General features: G+C 41.7%; 4 protein-coding genes across 5 annotated transcripts; 3 read left to right on the top strand and 1 right to left on the bottom strand.

Annotated features, from left to right (window-relative positions):
• Positions 1 to 1,509: 1,509 nt before the first annotated feature.
• On the top strand, positions 1,510 to 7,844 carry LOC146613777 (SH3-containing GRB2-like protein 3-interacting protein 1). The gene is made up of 7 exons (XM_085378576.1): positions 1,510 to 1,519; positions 1,567 to 1,653; positions 5,737 to 5,800; positions 6,145 to 6,190; positions 6,668 to 6,724; positions 7,058 to 7,115; positions 7,624 to 7,844. Exons 1-7 carry the CDS (start codon positions 1,510 to 1,512, stop codon positions 7,842 to 7,844), a joined length of 543 nt encoding a protein of 180 aa, XP_085234702.1.
• Positions 7,845 to 9,317: 1,473 nt separating this feature from the next.
• LOC146613776 (SH3-containing GRB2-like protein 3-interacting protein 1) lies at positions 9,318 to 14,520 on the top strand. 2 transcript variants are annotated; one of them, XM_085377596.1, is made up of 16 exons: positions 9,318 to 9,336; positions 9,722 to 9,785; positions 9,921 to 9,991; positions 10,083 to 10,157; positions 10,246 to 10,314; positions 10,397 to 11,143; positions 11,792 to 11,913; positions 12,031 to 12,181; positions 12,331 to 12,387; positions 12,676 to 12,787; positions 13,015 to 13,170; positions 13,298 to 13,430; positions 13,523 to 13,725; positions 14,031 to 14,095; positions 14,222 to 14,386; positions 14,498 to 14,520. In XM_085377596.1, the coding sequence occupies exons 1-16, from the start codon at positions 9,318 to 9,320 to the stop codon at positions 14,518 to 14,520; spliced, it is 2,232 nt and encodes a 743-aa protein (XP_085233722.1). The 2 variants fall into 2 exon arrangements, with proteins under 2 accessions (XP_085233722.1, XP_085233723.1); XM_085377597.1 differs by lacking the exon at positions 12,331 to 12,387.
• A 4,599-nt stretch (positions 14,521 to 19,119) lies between these two features.
• Positions 19,120 to 20,201, top strand: dynlt5 (dynein light chain Tctex-type family member 5). Its single transcript, XM_085378767.1, has 4 exons — positions 19,120 to 19,214; positions 19,395 to 19,486; positions 19,798 to 19,922; positions 19,998 to 20,201. The coding sequence occupies exons 1-4, from the start codon at positions 19,120 to 19,122 to the stop codon at positions 20,199 to 20,201; spliced, it is 516 nt and encodes a 171-aa protein (XP_085234893.1).
• A 223-nt stretch (positions 20,202 to 20,424) lies between these two features.
• LOC146613774 (relaxin-3-like) lies at positions 20,425 to 20,834 on the bottom strand. Its single transcript, XM_085378927.1, has 2 exons — positions 20,654 to 20,834; positions 20,425 to 20,561 (listed from the first exon to the last, which is right to left on the bottom strand). The coding sequence occupies exons 1-2, from the start codon at positions 20,832 to 20,834 to the stop codon at positions 20,425 to 20,427; spliced, it is 318 nt and encodes a 105-aa protein (XP_085235053.1).
• Between the last annotated feature and the right edge of the window lie 493 nt (positions 20,835 to 21,327).

The raw sequence follows: 21,327 nt of genomic DNA, 5'->3' as shown, positions 1-21,327 counted from the left end.
GTACTCTGCGGTGGTAGATTTTCTGCTGTCCTCAAGTGGGACACATTTTTAGCAATAGAAATAGTCTTGCAGCTTTGTGAAGTCAGTATATTGCTCTTGTTTTCTTTCCAGAGAACTAGCAAAAAACCCTCTGAACCAAAAAAACTCCCAAAAAGTGTGTCTTCAGCATTTTCCCCCCACAAATCAAAACCTATGTGACTGAAATTGAACAAATGATCTCCTCTTGTCATCCTCTCGCTGTTAGATCTGATTGCAGCCCTCCACAGCATCAAAGGCATTATTCCAATCCACCTGCTAAAGCTTAAGTGGCTCACTGGTTCTGATTTGGACTTGTATTACTTGTATTACCTGTATTACCTGAAGAATGAATTAAATATATTTTTGTATTAACAGAACACTCTATATGAGGAAAGTTTCAAGGTTAGGTTTCATGATCAGCCACCAGCACAGTGAAGTGACCCAGTATAGGCACTGGTCCACTTTTAGCTGTAGAATATTTGCATGAAAAAGGACAACATAGAGCTTTAAACTCACAGCAAGCGAGTCCTGTGTTTGAACCCACCGGCCTGTGGGGGGATCCTTCTGTTTGGAGTTCTACCTGTACCTCTGTGGGTACTCCAGCTTCCTTCCACAGTCCAAAGACATGTATGTTAGGTTAACTGGTAATAACTGGTGATTCTGAATTGGCCTTAGGTGTGACTGTAAGCATGAAAGGTTGCCTGTCTCCCTGTGTTGATGGCGAGGTGTTTCCCGCCTCTCGCCCCAGCATGTCTGCAAAGAAAACGGATGGGTGACCTTTTTGCAGTTCAGAAAATTTTAATGAATTTAATCATCATAAATCATAAAAAAAAAAATACAACAGATTTATTTTCAAAGCAAAAGCAATATTTGAATTAATTCAAAATAAAAGAAAATAGTGTATTTTATTTTATAGGACCTTGCATAGTATGTAGTGTGCCTGCTCAAGGCAAGCCAAGAGGTGCTTAGGCATCAGGGGACAGCAGCCATGTGACCGTGGTTTCAGGGATTGGTTTAGTGCAGATGTGACATCAGCAAGCCTCCCACTCCCTCCCTCCGCCCCTCTCTCCCCTGGTCTTTCTCTGCCTCTCTCTGCCCCTCTATCTCTCTGTAGCGCTCTGTTTTTTCTCCCTCTGCCTTTCCTCAGCATCCCCCCTCTCAGCGATGGCGTGTGTCAGTGCCGCTCGGCCGTCTGTGGCCTAACGCACACAGAGAGGACCCCTATTCCTCTCCCGATTTGCAGCGCATTCCTCGGGTGTCTCTTCTCCCCGTGTCCTTCACCGCTCCTGCTGCCTTGCAGCTCCCACCCCGCCTCCCCGTGCGGGTGTCTGGGAGTCGGGCCCTCGGGGGTGGAGGAAATCAACATCGTGCTTCGCTGGGGAGCTGTGCAGAATTAGCTATGCCCTGCCCAGGCATCTTTTGACCGGTCGGATTCCTCCATTTCTGCCCGCCTGCAATCCAGAGGGCAGCGTAGGATGAAAATCTGCAATCATGATGCAAGGTAAGTGATGTGTGCACTCCTTTTATTTTCCACGTCCTGTTTCTCAGCGTCCTCCTCCTGCCCTCTTGTGTCCTGCTGGGCCATTAAAAAAAGTGAATGCAGTGATGTGATCTGTCATGCCGTGCGGACCTCTGGTACGACTGAGCTGTATGCATGACCAGTGTGACAATGTGGCTATTGTGAGTACTTGTGCGTATGCGTGTGTGTGTAAGATTTATAGAAAGGTAGCTGTAATGCCTGAGAAGATGTTTGTGGTGTAGAAAGGGGGAGCTGCCATTCACAGTGGTAAAGTGTGTACAGAGTAATGTCCTTTTGGGTTTGTGTTTGTTTTTGCGTGTGCCTGTGTGTGTATGTGTGTGTGCATGCTAATCTTGCAGTTATGTCATATAGATGTGTATGTAAGGAGACATGTGACCACTCCAAGTAGCTGTACTCATTCATTACTACTAGCTGTTGCTATCAGGTGATCCTTCAGCCTCAGAGCATTTAGTGCATGTCTCATATAAACTGAAGTAAAGGATGCTGTCCTACAGTTAGGTGAAGTACATTATAAACCATCCTGCTCTGCATGAGAGATGCTGGGTCTTTATCATCCATTTGTGCCTACGTGGTAATGGAAGGTGGCTATTATTAGCAGAGGGCCTGCAGTCAACCTAACATGATATTGTACTCGGTTCACAAGCTGGAGGAAACTCACACAGATGTCACAAGCTCACCGTAGCCTTTGTTAGCTACATGTGCACACAGTGTTAGCATGTAGTTAGTGACATTTAGTGAGGTCTGGACTAAAATATAGGTGTAGTAATATGCTTCTTGGGCTTAAGATAAAATGTGCAGGTCCTCTCTATAAATCAGAATCATTAATTGCAGTAGTGTGGGCAGTAATCTTGGCCAGGTGGCCTATTTGTACTAGAAGTTTATGCTTTAAAGACCACATTGCTAGTTTTACAAGTTTCAGACACTTAAAAAAATGTAATTCCTGCTGATCATTTTCCATGGCATACCATAAGGTATCAAATTGATCTTTTCTTCCAGGCAGGAGTAAATGTCAGGAGTGTATAAAAATCAACTTGCAGAAACTTGAAACCTACTTGAGATAGGGCTGGAAGCGCGTAAAAAGAAGAAAACCAAGGGAGTGGGTGGAAAGGATGGACGTCGTGGAAAGGGCAGAATTTATTGTCTGCTAACATAAAGTTAAGCTACTGTAAGAAACTGTAAATATCTAAAATACTGAACAAAAGTCAGAGGATAAGATGTGAAGAGAAAGCAGAGAAAACCTGTTCAAACCGCTCATCGGAGCAGAACTGTTCTTTTTCCTTCTTTATTTGAAACCTCCTCTGTGTCACTGGTAACAGCGGCATGCTAGTTGAGCTACACGCAACTGACAACCAAGATAGCTGACTAGCTGTTTGTTTTAGGGATTTACACAAATTATGGATGCCATTCTTCTGTTTATCGAGGTTTGCGTTTATACAAACTGTGTCATAGTCTGAAAGAACTTGACAGTGAATCCAAGGCATCGTTCTTGACAATACTTTGTCTAAAAACATTAGTCAGTTTCCACTGTGAACATTTCTCCTACAGCTTTAGTCTTATCTTCTTTCCTAGATGCAGTTTCCTTTGTTGTAAATAGCTGTGTGTAGATGTCAGTGTGTAGCTTTCTTCTTGAGCTTCCAGCTGTATCATCTGCTAATTAACTGTGTAAAATGTAGAACAACAGTATATAGTAGAGAAGAGACTACAAGCTGCAGAACAGACACTGCAAGGATACCTGAGGTTAAATTTGGTCATATTAAGAAAATGATATAGCTGTAAAAAGGCTGAAAGTCTTGTAGCACATTACCAATAAATGCAAATCCATTTGTATTTCACGTGCAGAGTAAAAAAAACCCAAAATAACTTGAATTTTAATCCTCGATTTTGAAAGTGGAATAATGGCACTATAGGGAAGTTACATAGTTAAATTATCAGCAGTAATGTGAAGAACATGTTATTTGTGAGTAAGTAGGGTGACGTGTGAATCCATCACTTTGGTCCTTGGAAATGTTTTGCAGAATTGTGTCTAAAGATTGTGTGTCTGTGAGTTGGCATGAAGGAGACCCTAACTCAACTATATTTACAGCTAGTATCATTAATTAGTATGATGCCTCTGTTTAATGAGGCTCTCCTCAGGCAAACTCTGTAAATGGGTTACAAAAACAACACAGTCCTGCTGTGACGCACAGTGTGATCTGCATCGCTTTGCAGTCAGTCTGACCAGACCTCTTGTACTCGCTCGGCGTGTGATACGTAGTCGTTCAACAGGTTTGTTACTCATCAGTGTTGGGACTGATCTTTACCAACAATGTCACATGCAGGTTAGGACTGGAGAGAAGAATCGTGGTACAGACCTGTGATTGACTAACAAAGAGACAGGATGCAGGAATAATATTTGCCAGTCGAGCCACTAATACGTCACATCACAGACCCTGTCAGAAGAACGTGAATGCTACTGATTAACATTTATAATATTTGTTAGGATTTAAGTATGAGTGAAGGTAATCACCACATCAGTGACTCGGTATTAATTTAATTTTGAAATGAGTTTCTCCTGTTTTGTGTTTATCTTAACGACACAATATCTGTGACATGAATTAAAAAAGTAAGGCACAAAAAAAAAATTAAAAGCGGTAAGTCTGTTTAGAAAATGTGATCCAGTTTAAAGCACAGCATGCAGATTACACAAAGGGATGATGAGCAGAGCAACACACAAACGGTATCAGCTGCTTCTGAGTGGCACAAAATGCTCATCCTCCCAACTGTTCATCACACGTGTCCCTGTCGCTCTGGATTTGACTATCAACTGCGCTCACTTCTTCTAAAACACAGTTATGCAAACCTGTCGGTTGCTTATTGGGGGGGAAAAGAAAATGCGTGCACACGCACTCAAACTCACACTCAAACACACAGACTTTTTTTTTTTTAAAGAAAACTGCTCTTTGTCAGAATTTGTTTAAGGTGTCTTTCAAAGATTTTTAAGTGGAGTGCATTTAACTTTACACTTATTCAGACTTTTTATTTAAGTGAAAAGTTACATGTTATAGTGTAATAGTACGCAAGTCAAAATACATTAAAATACCTAAAGTCACTCATCTTGGTTAACTGCACTTTCTGGAATATAAGTACGTTGAATTATTGAGCCAGAATAAGTGATTCATTACTGTGACTATCACAGTAAGCGCTCTAGACCAGTGATGTTGGACTGGAGCACTTTTGACCCATTAATTCACTCATTAAACAAAAGAGTACTTTATCTTTAATTATACCAGCAAACAGCCTTCATAGATAACACCCAGAGAATTTTTGTTTAGCATGTTAGCTAATTCTCTCCGCTTTGTATTGCTAATTAGAGAATGTTAGTATGCTAACATTTTATGCTTTAATTTGCTAACATGTTAATAGATGTGATGAACTCCAAACATCAGAATGCTAACACTGTAAATGCACGTTAAGCTAAAGTTATTATTAGTCGGGCCTAGGTAGCCTCACGGACCTGTTAGCATGCTAGCATGGCTATAGACTTGATGTAATTTTTAAATCAATACACTCCTGCAGCATGGAGCATCATTAAACAACCTCCAGTTATTTTTATTGTCAGTTGATAATAAGTGCTCCAAATTACATTTGCATACAGCATGTTCTGTGTCCTAATCATTTAAAAAACCTTTGAAAAATCACTATAAGGTGAAACAGAAAAAACGTTTTTCTTTGTGTTTATCGTTCTGATTGCATCGCTGCATGTTGCCAGCCGACAGTGCTGCAGGACTTTTGGCATTCAGTTTGGCTGATGGGACGCTGTACTAGATCCCTGGCTGCTCTGCTCTGAATCGTGCTAATGAAGTGAACACATTGATCAACGGTTGTTCATTTTTTCTTAACAGCCTACATAGTCAGGAAGGGGACACTGCTTCGTTTTATGTGGAGGCTCTCTCCAGATTGCCTGGGGTTTGTTCCAAATCAATACGTTAATTTTTATCTTACTGTAACTTCTCTGTATCCACTAGCCCGTACTCATCCCCAGGCTCTTATACACCCAGCCCATTACTCTTCTTTGTTATTTGCTTTCAAGTGCATTTTAATGTCTAGATAGTTAATTTTATATTTGGCTATAACAACTTAAAATGAGTTCTTAATGATAATGTTCACGCGCTCCTTTCCTGTGTGTGTTTCTATGCTAGGACTGAAAAACCGAACCAGGAAAGCCCTGGGCTTACGAAAGAAAGACAAGGACAAAGAAACAACGTGAGTTTCCTCAGACACTCACTGGTAACAGGAGAAAATCCCTAAAACACTTTGAGAACTCATTGGTTTGAGAATGTGAATGCATAGAGATGTAAAACAACCCAAACTACTGCTATGACACTAATAAAGTTCTTGTTGGATTTATAAAATTATAGGAAATTTTGTGCTATAGGTCTATGCGGTACCTGCAAAAGATACCAAAAATAATCTGAGTACCACAACATGGGTATTTTACATTAAATAATTTAAAACAAGACCCACTTTTTTAAAACCACATACAAATGAAGAAAAATCTACTGGTATACTGGTACCTAATTTTTCCATCTGCTTGTTTTGTCAAACAGGAGCTCACCTGACAAAGAAGGAAGTGGAAGTGGAAAGAAAGGAAGCGTACGTACATACACAATGAAAGTGTTTCCTTTAATTTACCTGGGTTTTTTTGGCCCTCTAAGTGTTTGTGACTGTTTAACAGAGGAAACTATACCTAGGAGATTATAACAGCACAACAGGAAACTACAGCACAGTGACTTTAACAAGATTTAAACGGATTAGTTGGAGGTCTCTTCCTGTTAAAAGGTAGTTTTTCTGCACCGCTGTTTCCAAGTGCTGCTTTTTGGGGATAAAAATTTCATTTGGGTTCTTTCTTTACCTGGACATATAAACACTTTGGGAAGACTGTTAACTGGTGCTATGAATAAAATTACATTTAACTGAACTGGGCCTGCAGCAATAATTTATTCTGATTATGGTACATTAAAAAAAATCTAAAAGTATATTAAAAAAATATAATTTTGATATTAAAAGAATTTTAGTTTAACGTCATAAGCTTTTATCGTTTTGCCTTCTTTATGATCTCCGTTTTGATAGAAAAAGGCCAACGGGGCTCCCAATGGTTTCTATGGGGAGATTGATTGGGACAGATATGTAAGTATCCACAGCCTACACCTGCACATTTTCTCTCTTTGTCTCTCTTTTTGCATGGACTCTGCAGCTCTGGCATTGGAAATACTTGCAGTGCTGTGCTGTGCAATCAGTGTCATGTGACGCTAGGTTTAAAATTACAGAGTAAAGGGTACAAATGTGTGTGAGTTATGGCGGTGCATAATCTGTGAGTCAGCAGGAGCTTCATCTACCAAGTGGAACGTCTCCAGCAAGACATCTGTGAAATCTAATCTGCATTTCTATGCGCTGCTGAAGAGTTTGAGAGTGGCTAGAAACAACCGTCACCATTTCCCTCTCGCTGTCTCTCTTTTGCAGGCCTCTCCTGATGTAGATGAGGAGGGCTTCAGCCTCCGGCCTGGTGACGAGGGTGATGATATCCTTTTAGTCGGAAGGAGAAGTAGCACTCTTAGGAGTCTTCGCCAGCAAAAACTATTGATCTGTTTGGCTTTGTGACTCATTGGTTGAGTGCTTTTCAGCATTAAATAGGCCAAATCCCTGCGTATGTGCACCCCTGCTGCAAGGCAGCCGGACACAGCCACATTAGGTCGAACCGGCTTTACAATTGTCGCTAAACCACAGTTCTCATTAACCACTGACGCTCAGTTCTGCTCCCACAGGTGTCAGCAGTGGGAGTATATGTTTGAACTGGATTCATAGATAGTTGACACTGTGGAGACCTTCCCTGAGCAGGAAGATTTAGTGGAGGTGGAGAAGGAGTGTCAGTTACAGCAGTTGTAATACTGGTAACTGGGACACAGAATGGATATCTCACTCCTGTCCTGCACCGTTGTCCTTGCTTTAAATGCTACAGAAGGTTGAACTATCTGCATTTTTGTACAGCATGTTGTACTTCCTCCTCTTTGCCCTTTACAAGTGTTCACCAGCCTCCAAAGAAAAGCACTTTTTCTCGTCCAGCGACTCAGAGGATGACGAGGACAGCAAAAAAAAGTTCAAAATTAAGATCAAGCCGCTGGTATCAGACAGTGCCAAGTGTGTGCTTCCATCCATGGACGAGCTAAAAGCGTCAGTGGGAGGCCTGGCGCTGTCCCCGTCTCTGGTGAGTGCTGCTGATCTGCAGTCCTGTTCTGCTGCACAGTTGTGAAGAGCACAATAGTCACGCTCAATGCAGTTCATATACTTTACCAGCTGCTAATTTCTCTCAAATCTGTTTGACTCTCTGCCTGCGCTTGTCTTTTCTTCTCACTTATTTGCTGCCCTCTTGTAGAGGAGAAGTCCGGTAAGCCTGTCACACATTTTCACATCTGTATCAGCACCCTGACAGATGGCATGAGATGTGGTGAAAACGCTTGATAACGTGTTCCCTCCTGTCGTAGTGATCTCGTAGACTGTCTTCGCTGGCTTTCGTTTTTTTTTCCTGGATGCACTTTCTTTCCCAACCTCACTGCCTCACAAAAATCACAACTTTCTTTTTCTTCTTGCTTCTGTTCCTTCAGTTTTTTCCTGCTCAGCGACAGCTTTATTTAAACCTTTGTGGCAAAGCGTGTGCGTTACATAATGCAAAGCAAACCTAACACACATACAGTTCCAAACCCGTTGATCTAGAGACCCTGCTGTCTTCGGTGTGAGGCTGTGTGCGTGCTGATTGTAGGTGATGCTCTTATTGTCCGCATAATCTCCAGGGAGTTACGGCTCATGCTGCATTATTGAGGCTTTGCGGTTAAAGTAAAGAGATGCGGTGTGTGTAGTTGTAGTTAGTGTCCATTTGACTGATTTGTCACTCACTCTCTGACCCAGGTCTGTTCTCTCTTCCTTTTTGCTGGTCTCAGAGACACAGTCCGGTAAGTTTTCCCTCTGCTGGCTGTTTTACCACTGATAGCCCCAAATGCAGCTTTCTGATCTCCGCTGCCTTACTCTGTACAATGCAGAAAATAAAGAGAAACATTTTTACCTCAGGCTGTAGTGCTGTTCATCCGTTGTTTAGTTAGCGAGTTGCCTTGTCCACCAGAGATACCGACGGGAGAAATTTCCGCCTTCTCATGAATACGTGACACTTGACTTTTGCCTCTCAAAGCTCCAAAAAATGTACCACAGCTCTGCAGAAGGGGTACGCCATTAATGTTTACACCTTGTCATGCTGTCATGTCAGCATGAGCCTCCCATCACGGGTAGATGCATACTTCCCTCTGCTGACTGACACAGTTAGCATGTGTGCTTCATTCACGAAAAGACTCACAAGAAAGTATGTATATTTTTCTGATGATCATTTCTGGAAGGAGGCATTTCTGCTTTTCAGATGCTTTTTATTTTTCGAATGGAGTTGGTAGTTATGATTTGGCAGCACTAGACAAAGCACAGACTTCTCAAGCTGATGTCTCCAATTCTGTTCAAGTCACACCAAAACTATCAAGACTGATGAAGAGCACTTAAGCCAGAGGAGTAATACACAAATTAGATTTCCTATAATCGTACTGTGTTTTGATATAATAAGAAAGAAGAACATCTTAAAGGACTGAAGATCATGTGTATTTGTATACGGTGTATAATATGATCTGTAGCCTTACTTTTTCTTTTGTTTGGATTTCTTTTTTTTTCTTTTCTTTTTTTGCACGGGCAGATGAAAAGGAACTTGTCCTGTAAGTACACATCTCTAAAAATCACTTTTTAAAATTCCTCCCGTATTCCTGTACTTGTGCTCATAACCACATTGCTACTGCACGCATATTAAAGAGGATATATTATGCTCGTACCCAGCTATTTGAGGAGCTTTGCATGACTCAGGGTTCAAAATAATCGTTATTTAACTTATTCTAAGCCTCTGTGTAGTCATTTTTTAAATTCTATGTCTGAAACAAGCCTTTTAAGCATCTCTTCCTTTAAACCAACTTTCTTCTGATTGGCTGCCACTTGTGAACAAAAGGTTTAAACAGTTGGTGGATGGGACTTCTCCACTCCTAACCAGAACAACATAACAGTAGTCTCAGCAGAGCAGGAGCTGAGCGTTTGTTATTTTTCTTATAGGTGAGGAGATCGCTAGACCCAGACGCTCAACCCCGATACCGAGTCCTGCCCCAGAGACGCAAAGGTCTGTCATCCTTTTAGCAATGTTGGCAAATTAAACGCTTCTTTCATTAAGATGGTATGCTATTGCTCTGCTTCAGATGTCCCTTGAGCAGCTATGTGTGCTATTTTTTTACTTGTTGCATGTGTTTTTTTGCAGTGACAGGCTGTCACAGAACACTCCTGCCTTCTTTGAGCTGCCTTTAGAGAGAAAATATGCCAGATATGACGGTCAGTCCTCCATTGATCAGACATAACTTTACCCAAATGAATAAACTCCCTTTACAAAGGTGACACTGTTCCCCCCTTTATCCAATGACAGTGGTACCTTCGGATGCGTGGGGAGATTCTAGACCCCGATCAGAATCACAGCTGAGCAGAAGTTTTCCAACAGGGGGTGAGCAAACATGAGTGAACTTTATCTCTGTTGTAATTCGTGTTTCTAAAGAAGTTGTGCTGACCTTGAATTGTTGCACCTGTCGCAGCTCCGCCTCCACTCCCTCCAAAAAACATTCCATCGAGAAGTCACTACGGCTATCCTTCAGAATCTGCTGGTAAATTTATTTTCAAACATCAGTCAAGAATATAGTTAGATCAGTCAGCTGTGATCTCACTTCTCCAATATACTCTTTGCAGCCGATCTACCCAATGGGAGGGCGGCTCGCAGTTCGGCACCAATCTACCTGAATGTCCTCTCCCCAGCCTCTTACCGAGGCTCCCCTGCCCCCGACCTAGACGATGTCTTTGGACCCATGAGTGAGGACACCATGTCTCCCAGATGGGTTACTTTCACTGATGACAGGCCCCCACCGCCCGATGAACCGGCTCCACCTCCGCCACCCGACTCTCCTCCGCCAGACACACCTTCATCCACCCCTTCCACCCCCTGCCTCTCGCCTGGACCACCTCCAAACGAACCCCCACCTTCACCTCCGCCGTTTTCCCCTGGGTCTCCTCCTCGTTTCACTCCGCCAGACTCGCCTCCCTCCATTCTACTCGGACCTCCTCCGCCAGATGAACCAGCCCCTCCTCTGCCCCCAGAATTCTCCCCCTCTAATTCCCCTCCTGGGTGCCCTGAAGAGGATGCTATTGATGAGGAGATGCTGCAGTTTGCAGAGTACTCTTCCTCCCCTGCCCCCATCAGCCCTGTGCCTCCTCTGCCAGCGGAGCGTAGATCCCCTCGTGCTGGAGTCACGTCTCCACTGGTCCTTGGGGGTTTAGGGGGTAAGAGGACTCCAGAAGGTGTAAACCTGAGAGAAGATGTACCAGACTTTGTGGGTTCCCCCAGAGAGCTGACGCCAAGCTTCAGGGGCACGCCACCTCCTCTTCCTCCAACTACCTACAGGTCTATCATGTCTTCCCCGGGACCCTACTCAGGCAGCAGTGAGTACTCTTGTGTTGCTGCAAACACGCACAGTGGCCTCTTCGAGATTCATTTACACCAAGCACGATTAATGTTTTTTATTTAAATTCTGCAGTGTCCTTTAATTTTGTTTGCTTTGAAAAAAGTGAGAATGACGAGGCCACCAGCACAGCCACAAAAATAAAAATCACAGAGATGAGCAGGTCAAACTTTAGTGACATCTAGTGTTGTGATTCTGAAATGACAGCGTTTTGTTTGTAGTGCATAACAGGTCTTATCTTTCCAGAAATATAAGGAAATATAATGTTGATATTTTAAAGGGGGACTGCTGAAAATGCTTAAATGGTCTTGTTTAACATATACCATCATTCAATTGGTGAATACCGAGAACAAGCATCCCACATCAGACCAGTATGAAAATTACAGGATGCTTTCTATCAGCACAGAGATCAAGCGGTAACGTCTTCCTACAGATTTTTTTTTCACGTGAATCAGAAGAACACCTACAAAAATCTCAACAGCAATTTTATTTCATGCCAGAACCAACCAGAGTCTCGCACAACAGTTTCTCTCCAAACACAGCTGATAGAAGGGAAGTGCGGCAATAAAAATCTCCGTCACTGTGAACTGAAGGCTGTGCTAACCACAGACACTGGTATGTGCCACAGGCCCCTCATCTCCAGCTCGTCCTACCACACCTCAGTCTCGAGGCAGCCCAGTCCCTCCGCCTCCTCCTCCTCGTCCGTCCTCCCGACCAAAGCTGCCCCCGGGGAAACCGATCACAGACCTGGTATGTGGGAAAAGCCCTTTCTTTTCTTTTACCCTCTCTCGCTCCCCCTCATTTATCTTTTGTTCCTGAGACTGTGTTTTTTCATTCTGAACAAAATAACTTGTGTTACATCTCCAGACCCGGCCATTCAGTCCGCCAGTTTCAAGCAGCCCCCCGCCTTTTGCCCCCCTGGCCCGGGCAGAGAGCTCTTCATCAATCTCCTCCATTACCTCACAGAGTGCAGCGTCCACCCCAACTTTAGGAAGGGACCTCAACTTGTCCACCACAGGTATGCTACCAGCAAGATGGCTGTCATGCTCGTCTCTGCGGCTTAGCTGCGCATCTCAGTCCACATGTTGTCTGTCACTCATCGTGTCCTTGCCTCACAGTCTTGTCCCTCTCCATGATTCTCTCTTCCTGATGTCTCTGCTCACTCAGAGGCCTCGCAGCCTCTGGTATGGTTTGACCACGGCAGGTTTTATTTAGCTTTTGAAGGTGAGTTGAGCTATAGTGCTGCTTTAGTGACACCAGTGCATGCACTGTACGCACCTGCCCCGTTTCTTTACTGGCTGTGTCCACAAGAGTGCTGCCACCCATCCCCATCTCCTGCTCACTTACTTAGAATCCAGATCCATGATCGAGGCTTTGGTTTTGCTTTAATTGTTTTTGAACTATTCTGTCCTCTGTGTGTGAAACCTACTTTCAGGCAAGTAAGATATAACCCAACTACGGTTTTATAAGGAGATGTTATAGCAGTGTCACTTGTGTTTATGTGTGTTTTAGGGTGCTCCAGAGGTCCCAGTCCACTCACCATGGGACCCCAAGACACTCTGCCAGTGGCAGCTGCCTTCACAGAAACCATCAATGCCTACTTTAAAGGCGCTGACCCCAGCAAGTAGGCTTACATTAAAAATGCACTGACATCATGTCAGCATGGATTTATGCTAAAACTGAAACACTGCACTGCTAATAATTGCAGACAGGGGAATGTTTCTAAGGCAGACTGGGCTAGGTTGTTTTAAGCCTAATTAGGTACACAGTTCTTTGTATTCAGGGTTTTTATACTGAGAGGGATCTGTGAGCTTTATATTTTGTTTAGTTTGAGTCCTCTCTCTGCCTCAGATGTGTTGTGAAGATCACAGGGGAGATGGTGCTGTCCTTCCCCGCTGGCATAACCAGGCACTTTGCGAGCCACCCAGCTCAACCTATCCTCACTTTTAGCATCAGCAACTACAACCGACTGGAGCAGGTCCTCCCTAATCCACAGCTGCTGTGCTGGTAAGATGAAGATTACAGACAAACATATACTGGAGCGGACAGTTGCCCATTTTTACAGTCCAAACAAAAGAGATTCATAGTGTTACTTCATGCTGGCTGAATCAAAGATGTTCCTCTCATCCCTTAGTGATTCCACTACAGACAGTGTAGACAGAAAGGAGTTCTGGGTAAATATGCCAAACTTGATTAGCCATCTAAAGAAAGTGGCTGAACAGAAGCCTCAGGCGACATACTACAATGTGGATATGATCAAGTATCAGGTATATAATATCCGTTAATATTCACGGATGTGTTTTTATATTTTTTCTATCTATCCAGTTATCTCACTGTCTTCTTTGTCTTTGCCATTTAGGTCTCAGCAGACGGGATCCAGTCCACTCCTTTGAACCTGGCAGTGAGCTGGCGTGGCGATGGCACCAACATAGACCTTAGAATAGACTACAAATACAACACGGAGGCTCTGGCTGCCCCGGTGCCGCTTCACGACATCAACTTCCTGGTTCCTGTTGATGGAGGCATTGCCAAACTACAGGCCATGATCCCACCTGCCACCTGGTGAGGATTCCTGGTGACAAGGACTCTTAGTATGTGGTCGTATTGAGAGGCTAAGGCCGAGATAGTATTGTAAACTGAGCAAACTGACGTGTATGTTAGTGCATCAACCGTCTACCTTTTACCATCTATTTGTAGAAACTAGGCTATATTATTTTCATACTCTGTATTTATATAAGTGTGTATAAATATTGGCACAGTTGCCTGTGTATTATTGATATGCACTGTATTCATAGTATTATTATATCTGCTCTTTAGAGTACATGTGAGAGAGTAACATGTAACATGGAATTTCTTTCCTCATATAGGAATCCGGAGCAGCAGACAATACAGTGGAAAATCCCAAGCCTGTCTCACAGGTCTGAGAATGGAGGCAAGTATTCATTTTTGCCATGTTCATAATATTTAACATTTTTAATTTCTACTTCATCTTCTTCTTCTTTGGATTTTAAAAGTAAAATCTTTTGGTCCCGTTACACAAATATCACATGTCTGGCAGGAGTAGGGGCTCTCCTGGGCCGGTTCCAGATGATCGAGGGTCCCTGTAAACCCTCCCAGCTGACAGTCCAGTTCACAAGCGAAGGAAGCACTCTGTCAGGCTGTGACATCCAGCTGGTCGGGACTGGCTACCGGCTATCATTGGTCAAGAAGAGATTTGCTGCAGGTCAGTTTAAGCATCAGAAACAGTGGCTGACTGTCTTCAGTCTGTGGTTTGTTAATATAAATGCACACGGACACTTCCCAACTATCTGACATGTCTTATTGTGTTTCACAGGGAAATATTTGGCAGATAATTAGCGGACCTGTTTGCGAACAGAACCAAGAAAATCAATGGCTTTTGACTGTGAAGACTATGGATCATCCCATGTTTAGTGCATTTGAAAATTTATCTTTAGGAGCCATTAGATTTAATGGCTGGAGTTCATTAGAGTAACAGATAACAACACAGAGGTGAAATGTGACATTCTCGGTCAACTGACTGCTGCTGAGTTTATGCAAGTAAATACAAGTCATTAGTTTTGTGCACTTGGAACACTTATGAGCTTATATAGAGTAACGTTTAGGGAAACCCCAAGTCTATGTTCTTGTTAACTTAAAAATAATTGTGGATTTCATACAGTGATCCAGCTTTATTTGTTCTATTTTCCTCTTGTTTCACGGGTTATCACTTCGAATGCACTCTTAAAGATGATGTGAATAATTTGTATGACAAAACAATCTTAAACGAGGTGGAAAAGATGGAAAACGTTTTAACATAGGTTTGCTTTGCAGATGTATTCCAATTAGTTATAGTCACATGGTACTGTCTGATTTGCACTGCCACCTTTAAATCAGATGTTTTTTGTTTATTTTCAACATGTGTGACTGTCGTGATTGTTGTCCAAGCAGAATGTATTCCTCTGTGTGGACAGCTTTGACACCGTCATATCCCTTTTATCTGTCTTATGATTAAAGGTGACAGTTTAAAATGACCTGCAGCACTGGAAGAACATCAGCACTATGAATCCTAAGGTGCTCTTGACATGGAATTATGTTTGCGCCTCAGTCCTGGGAACTTTAGGGAACAATTTGATCATGGGTCATGATCATTTCCTTCTAGCACATAAATTCGATTTTGTAGGGAAACTTGTCACAATAATAATTAGAGCAAATAAAACTGTTTGCTCTATGATTTGTATGCTTGATCCATTTAATCATCATAAGCCCACGGTAACCAAGATCCAAACTTAATGCTATTTTGCTTCCTTAGACTGAATGAACCATTTAGACTTGGTTAGCAAAGTTACATTTTGATTTATAGTCATCGTGAGTGTTTTGGATTATTGGAGCTATATTTGTGGCCATATTTGTATGACAGGGTTGCGGGCTAAGTTCGCTGTAGGTTCACTCAAGTAATATAGAGCAGAGACTTCTAGGACATGATGTGCAACACGGCAGGAGATTTGGCAGATGGCTCAGAGAATGATCAAAAAGACACCCACATGCACGACGGGTCCAGTTCCTATTAACTGAGGTGGTGCCTTGCAGAAAACGAGTGGCATAGTTAGTCCACTGAGGACACCACTGTCATTGGAAATGAAAAGTTTTTTTTACTAAACTGTAAATGTTAAAGGTGGAAATCACCAGACGGTTGGGTGAAAGTCACATATCTGTTGATGTCTTCACAGACAAATTCACATTTGAGCCGATGTGAGTTTACTAACTAACGTTATCTCAGGATGATGGTGGTTGAGCTGAGCGCTTTTGTTCGTAGTATTCAGAGTATTTTCATTCATTTCGTAAAATATCAATATTTGGTGTTTACGTATTGATAAAATACTGCAATAATATGCAGTGTCGGTTTTTTTCCCCACCTCCTAGTTTATGGGGATTGACTCATTTTTGGAGGCAGCCTCGAGTGGACGTTAAAGGAACTGCAGTTTTGGTCATTTCAAAGTCAAACATCAGGCCTCAGTTTGTTGAGTGCAAAAGAGTTTCTTTACAAACCACACTTGATGTTCTGGAAAGACTGTGCTCAGGGCTGAAGCGCATACATAACGCCATACTTTCACACACACAGCCTTTAAACACTACTACTGGAAGCATTTTTACCATTAACGAGTCGTGTTGGCAGAGAGTTAGAGCAGTGTGACCTGGTGCACAACAAACGCATCGAATTACCACTAAAGGGCAAGTGCAATGTTGAGATACATCAAAGGTCTCACATTACAGGACACAGGTGGAGTTTGTGGTGGTGTTTTGTGGGTAGAATTGCATTATACTGAGCTGACGCTTATGTGTGAAGCTGCTACTTTCACTGGGACAGCTTGGGTAATTTATCCAGAAATTATATTAGGAAGTCTAGAGATGCAAGAGTGCCATACACTGAGGAAAAGGACCTTTAAGTTTCCAGAGAAATCTAAAGGGACCAGGGCTATGGATTGTAGGAGTTGCCTTTGATGCTGCTTATAAACTCTGACAATAATCTTTGATGGAGGACATCACAGAGCAATGAAAAGAAGTGTCTATCAAAAAGACAGCACTATTTATTTCCCTGCTTTATTTTCTCCCTTTTCCCACCATGTCGAATAAATGTTTTATCATTTTCTAATAGCAATATTTAAAAGACTTAAGTGTAAAAAGTGTACATAAAAAGCTATGTTTCAAATATTTCTCTGAGCATATGGACGTGTCTGTGATCGTCTCTTGGTTTCTTGATGTCAGCGCTCATAATGCATTTGGTTCTGCGTAACGACACACAACACTCTCTTCATCTAACGTAGGTTTCTTGTAACAAAAAAACAAAGAGAAAAAAAAGAAAGAAAAGGTGTTGATGAATAACTCCAAACAGTGGCGCATGAAATCTGCACCTGTCCATCGCCGGTCTTATCAATGCAATACCACTTTATCCATTTCAGTGAGGTCATGATGTGTGTGTTGTTGTATCAGTGTGCTTTGAGAAGAGACTCCTTTGCCTTCACTTGCGCCTCCATTCTCTATTTTGCTGGTGATGCACCTTCAGAAACTCATTGTCAATCAAATCTGGCATGCGTTCAATGACGTACCCATCCCATGCATCCGATATAGGTGTTTGACATCCTCCTGTGTTTGACTTGCACACAAAAGCACACCTTCAATTTTCTTCATGAAACAAATTGTTGCTTCATGTCACATGTGTGTGTTTCACTTTTTTACAGAGCGTTTCCATGTGTTGACTCACACTTTGGACTCGGGCGAAATTCAGTTCCTTAGAAAAAGAAACATGGCTTTTTTTTGGTTGAGTAAGAACGACTTTTGTTTTTCTTCTGTTGAATATGCTTATATTTTTCTTTGCCTTATTTTTGAGTGTACACTAATATTCCAAAACCAGAGGTTTTCTGTAAGTTTATTTTTTCTACAACTTTTTTGGCTGTATGTATTCTTTCACTGCATTAGGATCAGAATATGCAAACATTTCATGTAAATTTCCCATCCAAAGATTTTGAGAGAAAATATATGAAAAAAAAAGTCATTATAATGTAATACCTGTTTTACTTGGTAATAAAGAAGAGGAAATAAGAGTCATTTATCTCCTTCTCATTTGTTCAAAGATGTAAAAATATAACACCTACAGGCACATAACCCGTAACATTAAATGTACAACCTGGCGCTTCAGCGACACTGTAAATTATTGTCTGTCATAACTTAATAGTGAGGTCAAATAGGCTGAAAACCATCATCATCAGTCATCATGTTATATAAATAAACACTCCCAAGCAACTACAAAAACAGTCCTTAGTGGGATTATGGGAATTTTTTTACCCCGTCATGGTCTTATTCCTGCACATGACGACAGTTTATGAAGCAGGATGAAGGATGAAAAAGAGAATGAGCTGCCTAGTTAGTTAAAAATAAACTGTATTATAAGAATATACATAGATATAGATAAAAAGCTTAATTTACTCATATCCAGTTATTTACAAATCATTATCTTTTAATTTAATAGTTATCTTAATTTGATTTAATTATCTTTTAATATTTCTTTCATCTATTCCATATTCTTTTTAAAAATGTATTTAATACACTCTTATCCTATCTTAGAAGAGTGTTTTCCCCCACATATGTTTCTTTTAAGGATGCATTCAAGGATATAATTTTTCCACAGCAGCTATTTGCCGTAAAACACAGGTGTTGCTAATCACATAAATTAAGGATCTGTGCATAAACTGGCCAGAGCATGAATATTATATTTTTTTTTATTGTGTTATATGATATTATTAGATTATTTGTAGCTCCTGTGTTTATCTTTTTCATGTCAGTATAACGTTTGTGAAAAAGGTATATTGTTGCCACCTCTGTAACTGTTATTATAATTATTGGCCTCCTTTAATAAAATGTGGGGTATCAAGCAAGAAATATTCAGAAATGGTACTTTTTACTGACATGAGCCTAAAGTGCTTTACAGGAAATAGTTTACCACAACACAACGTTAAAAAGGGAAGAAGATGGGAGATGAAAAGGGTACACAACTTTGCCTTTAACGTAAGGTAAGGTGAGCCTTAAAATTATATCTACTGTAAAATGTAATTAACTCAGCCTCTCGTTTCCAAGCTTGTCTCGGTCGTTCACCTCGCGAGACTTTAACAAGCACTTCACCGGAAACCCCTCCCACAGCTTAATGGACCGTTTCCATAACAACACCAAGCCATACCAGACGACTGGTTCGGCTTAGTTCAAGGCTGGTAAACTGGTAATTTGGCTCAGTATTCTAATTTTATCATCTGTAATCGATTTTGTAATTAAAAACTCTACTTTTCAAACTCGGTCTAGTGACTCTGAACGCAAATGACACATTTATGAGCGTATTGTTTTGTACTTTGTTAGGGTCTACGTGCGACATTCAGGTCATTCAGAACCCAAAAATAAGGAGAAGTGGGGATGTCCGATAAAGAAAAACAGCAAAGGAAAGAGAAGAGGGTAGTCAAGGTGCCTTCTAACGGGAGAGGCAAAGACACAACTGGCAGGACTAAGGAGTGAGTAGACTATTAAGATAATATGGGCCAGTGTCCATCTTTTAGCTTTTTAGCTTCCTGGTAGGTTATGAATGATTTTCAAAACAGCATTCCCAGTGCAGCATGTTTGGTTGTGAAACTGCTGGTCAGTCCACATGGCATCTGTCCTGGTATTCTCTTCAGCATGATTATGTCTTTCAGCTCTATAAGCACTGTGTCATACATTGATGAACTGGGCCACCATGATGACAATGCTCGCCTTGCTCCAACAATGGAGAACACCTACCAGATGGGTGAGTTAGCCTTTTTAATTGCCTACAAAACTGGGGCTGAGTTATAGGTTCTAGGCATCACAGAACTGACAAATAAACTGAATATATTTTGTTTGATCATTTTAAGCAGAAAAGTAAAAATTCAGCCTCACGGTGGTAAAGAGTGGCCTACTGTTTTGTGTAGGATATAAATTGAGATGGACAAAAATATGAATTTTTCTTCTGTTCACATGCATCCATCATGTTTTTACCCCACCATCAAAACTACTAGACAAATATAAAATGGGATTTTTGTTAGTAATAAATGTTTTCTGGCTTTTTTCGCACCACAGGACCTTACAAACGCTTCCCTGCCAACGCGGCCACAGACATACTTAAAGACGTCCTTACCAGTTACCTCCAAGAGGAGAAATATGAAGTAGAGTGGTCTCAAAAAATGACCAAAACATTGTGCGAGGTAAATGAAGAATAGATGCAACTCTTTCTAAACATGTTTAAATTTCTCCATTATTCAGACTGACTCTTCTTCCAGGTAATAAGAGCCCGCGTGAAGGAACTAATGATCCCCAGATACAAAATTGTCATCCTGGTCCACATCGGCCAGCTCACCGGGCAATGCATGCAGATCAGCAGCCGCTGTCTCTGGGACACGTCTAATGACACTTTCGCCTCGCACTTCTTCAAGAACAGTTCTCTGTTTGGCGTGGCGAGTGTTTATGCTGTTTACTTTGAGTGAATTCTCTCTTTCTGTGCTCTGTTTTTGAGTAGTTGTAAAGAAATTTAAAACAAATCTTAACCAAACCTCACAGTGTGCTTTTTTTTTTTTACATTTTATTTATTTTTTTACATTTTTGCACTCAGAAATGATGTCATCCTTACAGTGTTCTGTACAACAGAGATTATGCCAAATTAGGAGTAACTGTGACAGACTGAGAACTTCCTTGAGATGTTCCTCTGCTCTAGCAGAGCATGGACAGGTCGCTTTTTTGACAACCCTGTTGGCAGCACGTTCTCATCAAGGCCGCGTTTTGGTCCCGCAATTGACGTTCCATTACTGACACATCTATCCACTTTAGGAGGTTTGCCTCTCTGTTGACTGCCAAAGAGGTAAAAATATTTGTTTACTAGAAGTCTCTAATTTAGGTTAGATAAATTTAAAAAGGAAAATAGAGGTGAGTCCATACTGACCTTCTGGGAAAGTATCCTCTTCTCCCATAAATCTTCTCCACCTGGATCCTCCGCAGTTGAACACCACTGCCCTTAGAAAAGCTCGACCGCACAGCTTCAGTGTGTTGGCGCTCTCCTGTGTCTGAACCTGCGCCGCACACAACATGCACAGCAGCACGATGACCAACGGTAGGGATCTCATGTTGATGTTTCTCAGGACACGTCCCGATCGGGTCTTATATCGCACAGCCTTCCTCAGGTGTTTCCTGAGTAAATGCATTATCTATGCATTATCATTGGTGATCATCGTGTGCTTTTTAACAGCGGATGTAAATCTGCCAATTTGGGATATGTGTGGGAATCTAAGTCACTGCAAAGATCGCTGATTGACTGCATTTTGGTAAATGTTAAAGGGAAAGAATTGCTCTTTTATGTACGAACTGCAGGGTTTTTATTGCCGTGGATTCAGCAAAGTATTTCATAATGGATCTCTTGAGATATGCGCCCTACGAGATAAAGAGGTGATTGCTCTCTGCATAGCAACGAAGAAGCACACACGGCCGCTATCACTGGCATAAATCAGTGATTCCACGGAAAGACAGTTGCTATTACCGGTACACTTGTTAAATCGAACCTATGTTCTGGGTTAGAGTTGTCATTGCTTGCCCGTCTTTATATGTCAACAGTGGAGGGGT

The sequence above is a fragment of the Diplotaxodon limnothrissa genome, linkage group LG18 (genome assembly GCF_057381915.1).
Source record: "Diplotaxodon limnothrissa isolate DT_005_m linkage group LG18, D_limnothrissa_male_GT1.1, whole genome shotgun sequence".
Taxonomy (NCBI): domain Eukaryota; kingdom Metazoa; phylum Chordata; class Actinopteri; order Cichliformes; family Cichlidae; genus Diplotaxodon; species Diplotaxodon limnothrissa.
This window is presented reverse-complemented; position numbering and strand designations above follow the sequence as displayed.

What these genes read in the sequence shown, in the direction of transcription:
- LOC146613777 (XM_085378576.1), top strand. An exon ending in AGATTGATTGGGACAGATAT is followed by an intron (nt 6,725 to 7,057) that starts GTAAGTATCCAC and finishes TCTCTTTTGCAG; the next exon opens with GCCTCTCCTGATGTAGATGA. An exon ending in GCCTGGTGACGAGGGTGATG is followed by an intron (nt 7,116 to 7,623) that starts ATATCCTTTTAG and finishes ACAAGTGTTCAC; the next exon opens with CAGCCTCCAAAGAAAAGCAC.
- LOC146613776 (XM_085377596.1), top strand. An exon ending in GGAAACCGATCACAGACCTG is followed by an intron (nt 11,914 to 12,030) that starts GTATGTGGGAAA and finishes TTACATCTCCAG; the next exon opens with ACCCGGCCATTCAGTCCGCC. An exon ending in ATGATCCCACCTGCCACCTG is followed by an intron (nt 13,726 to 14,030) that starts GTGAGGATTCCT and finishes TTCCTCATATAG; the next exon opens with GAATCCGGAGCAGCAGACAA.
- dynlt5 (XM_085378767.1), top strand. Translation starts at nt 19,120, where the DNA reads ATGTCCGATAAAGAAAAACAGCAAAGGAAAGAGAAGAGGGTAGTCAAG. An exon ending in ACAACTGGCAGGACTAAGGA is followed by an intron (nt 19,215 to 19,394) that starts GTGAGTAGACTA and finishes TATGTCTTTCAG; the next exon opens with CTCTATAAGCACTGTGTCAT. An exon ending in GGAGAACACCTACCAGATGG is followed by an intron (nt 19,487 to 19,797) that starts GTGAGTTAGCCT and finishes TTCGCACCACAG; the next exon opens with GACCTTACAAACGCTTCCCT.
- LOC146613774 (XM_085378927.1), bottom strand. Translation starts at nt 20,834, where the DNA reads ATGAGATCCCTACCGTTGGTCATCGTGCTGCTGTGCATGTTGTGTGCG. An exon ending in AGAGGATACTTTCCCAGAAG is followed by an intron (nt 20,562 to 20,653) that starts GTCAGTATGGAC and finishes CCTCTTTGGCAG; the next exon opens with TCAACAGAGAGGCAAACCTC.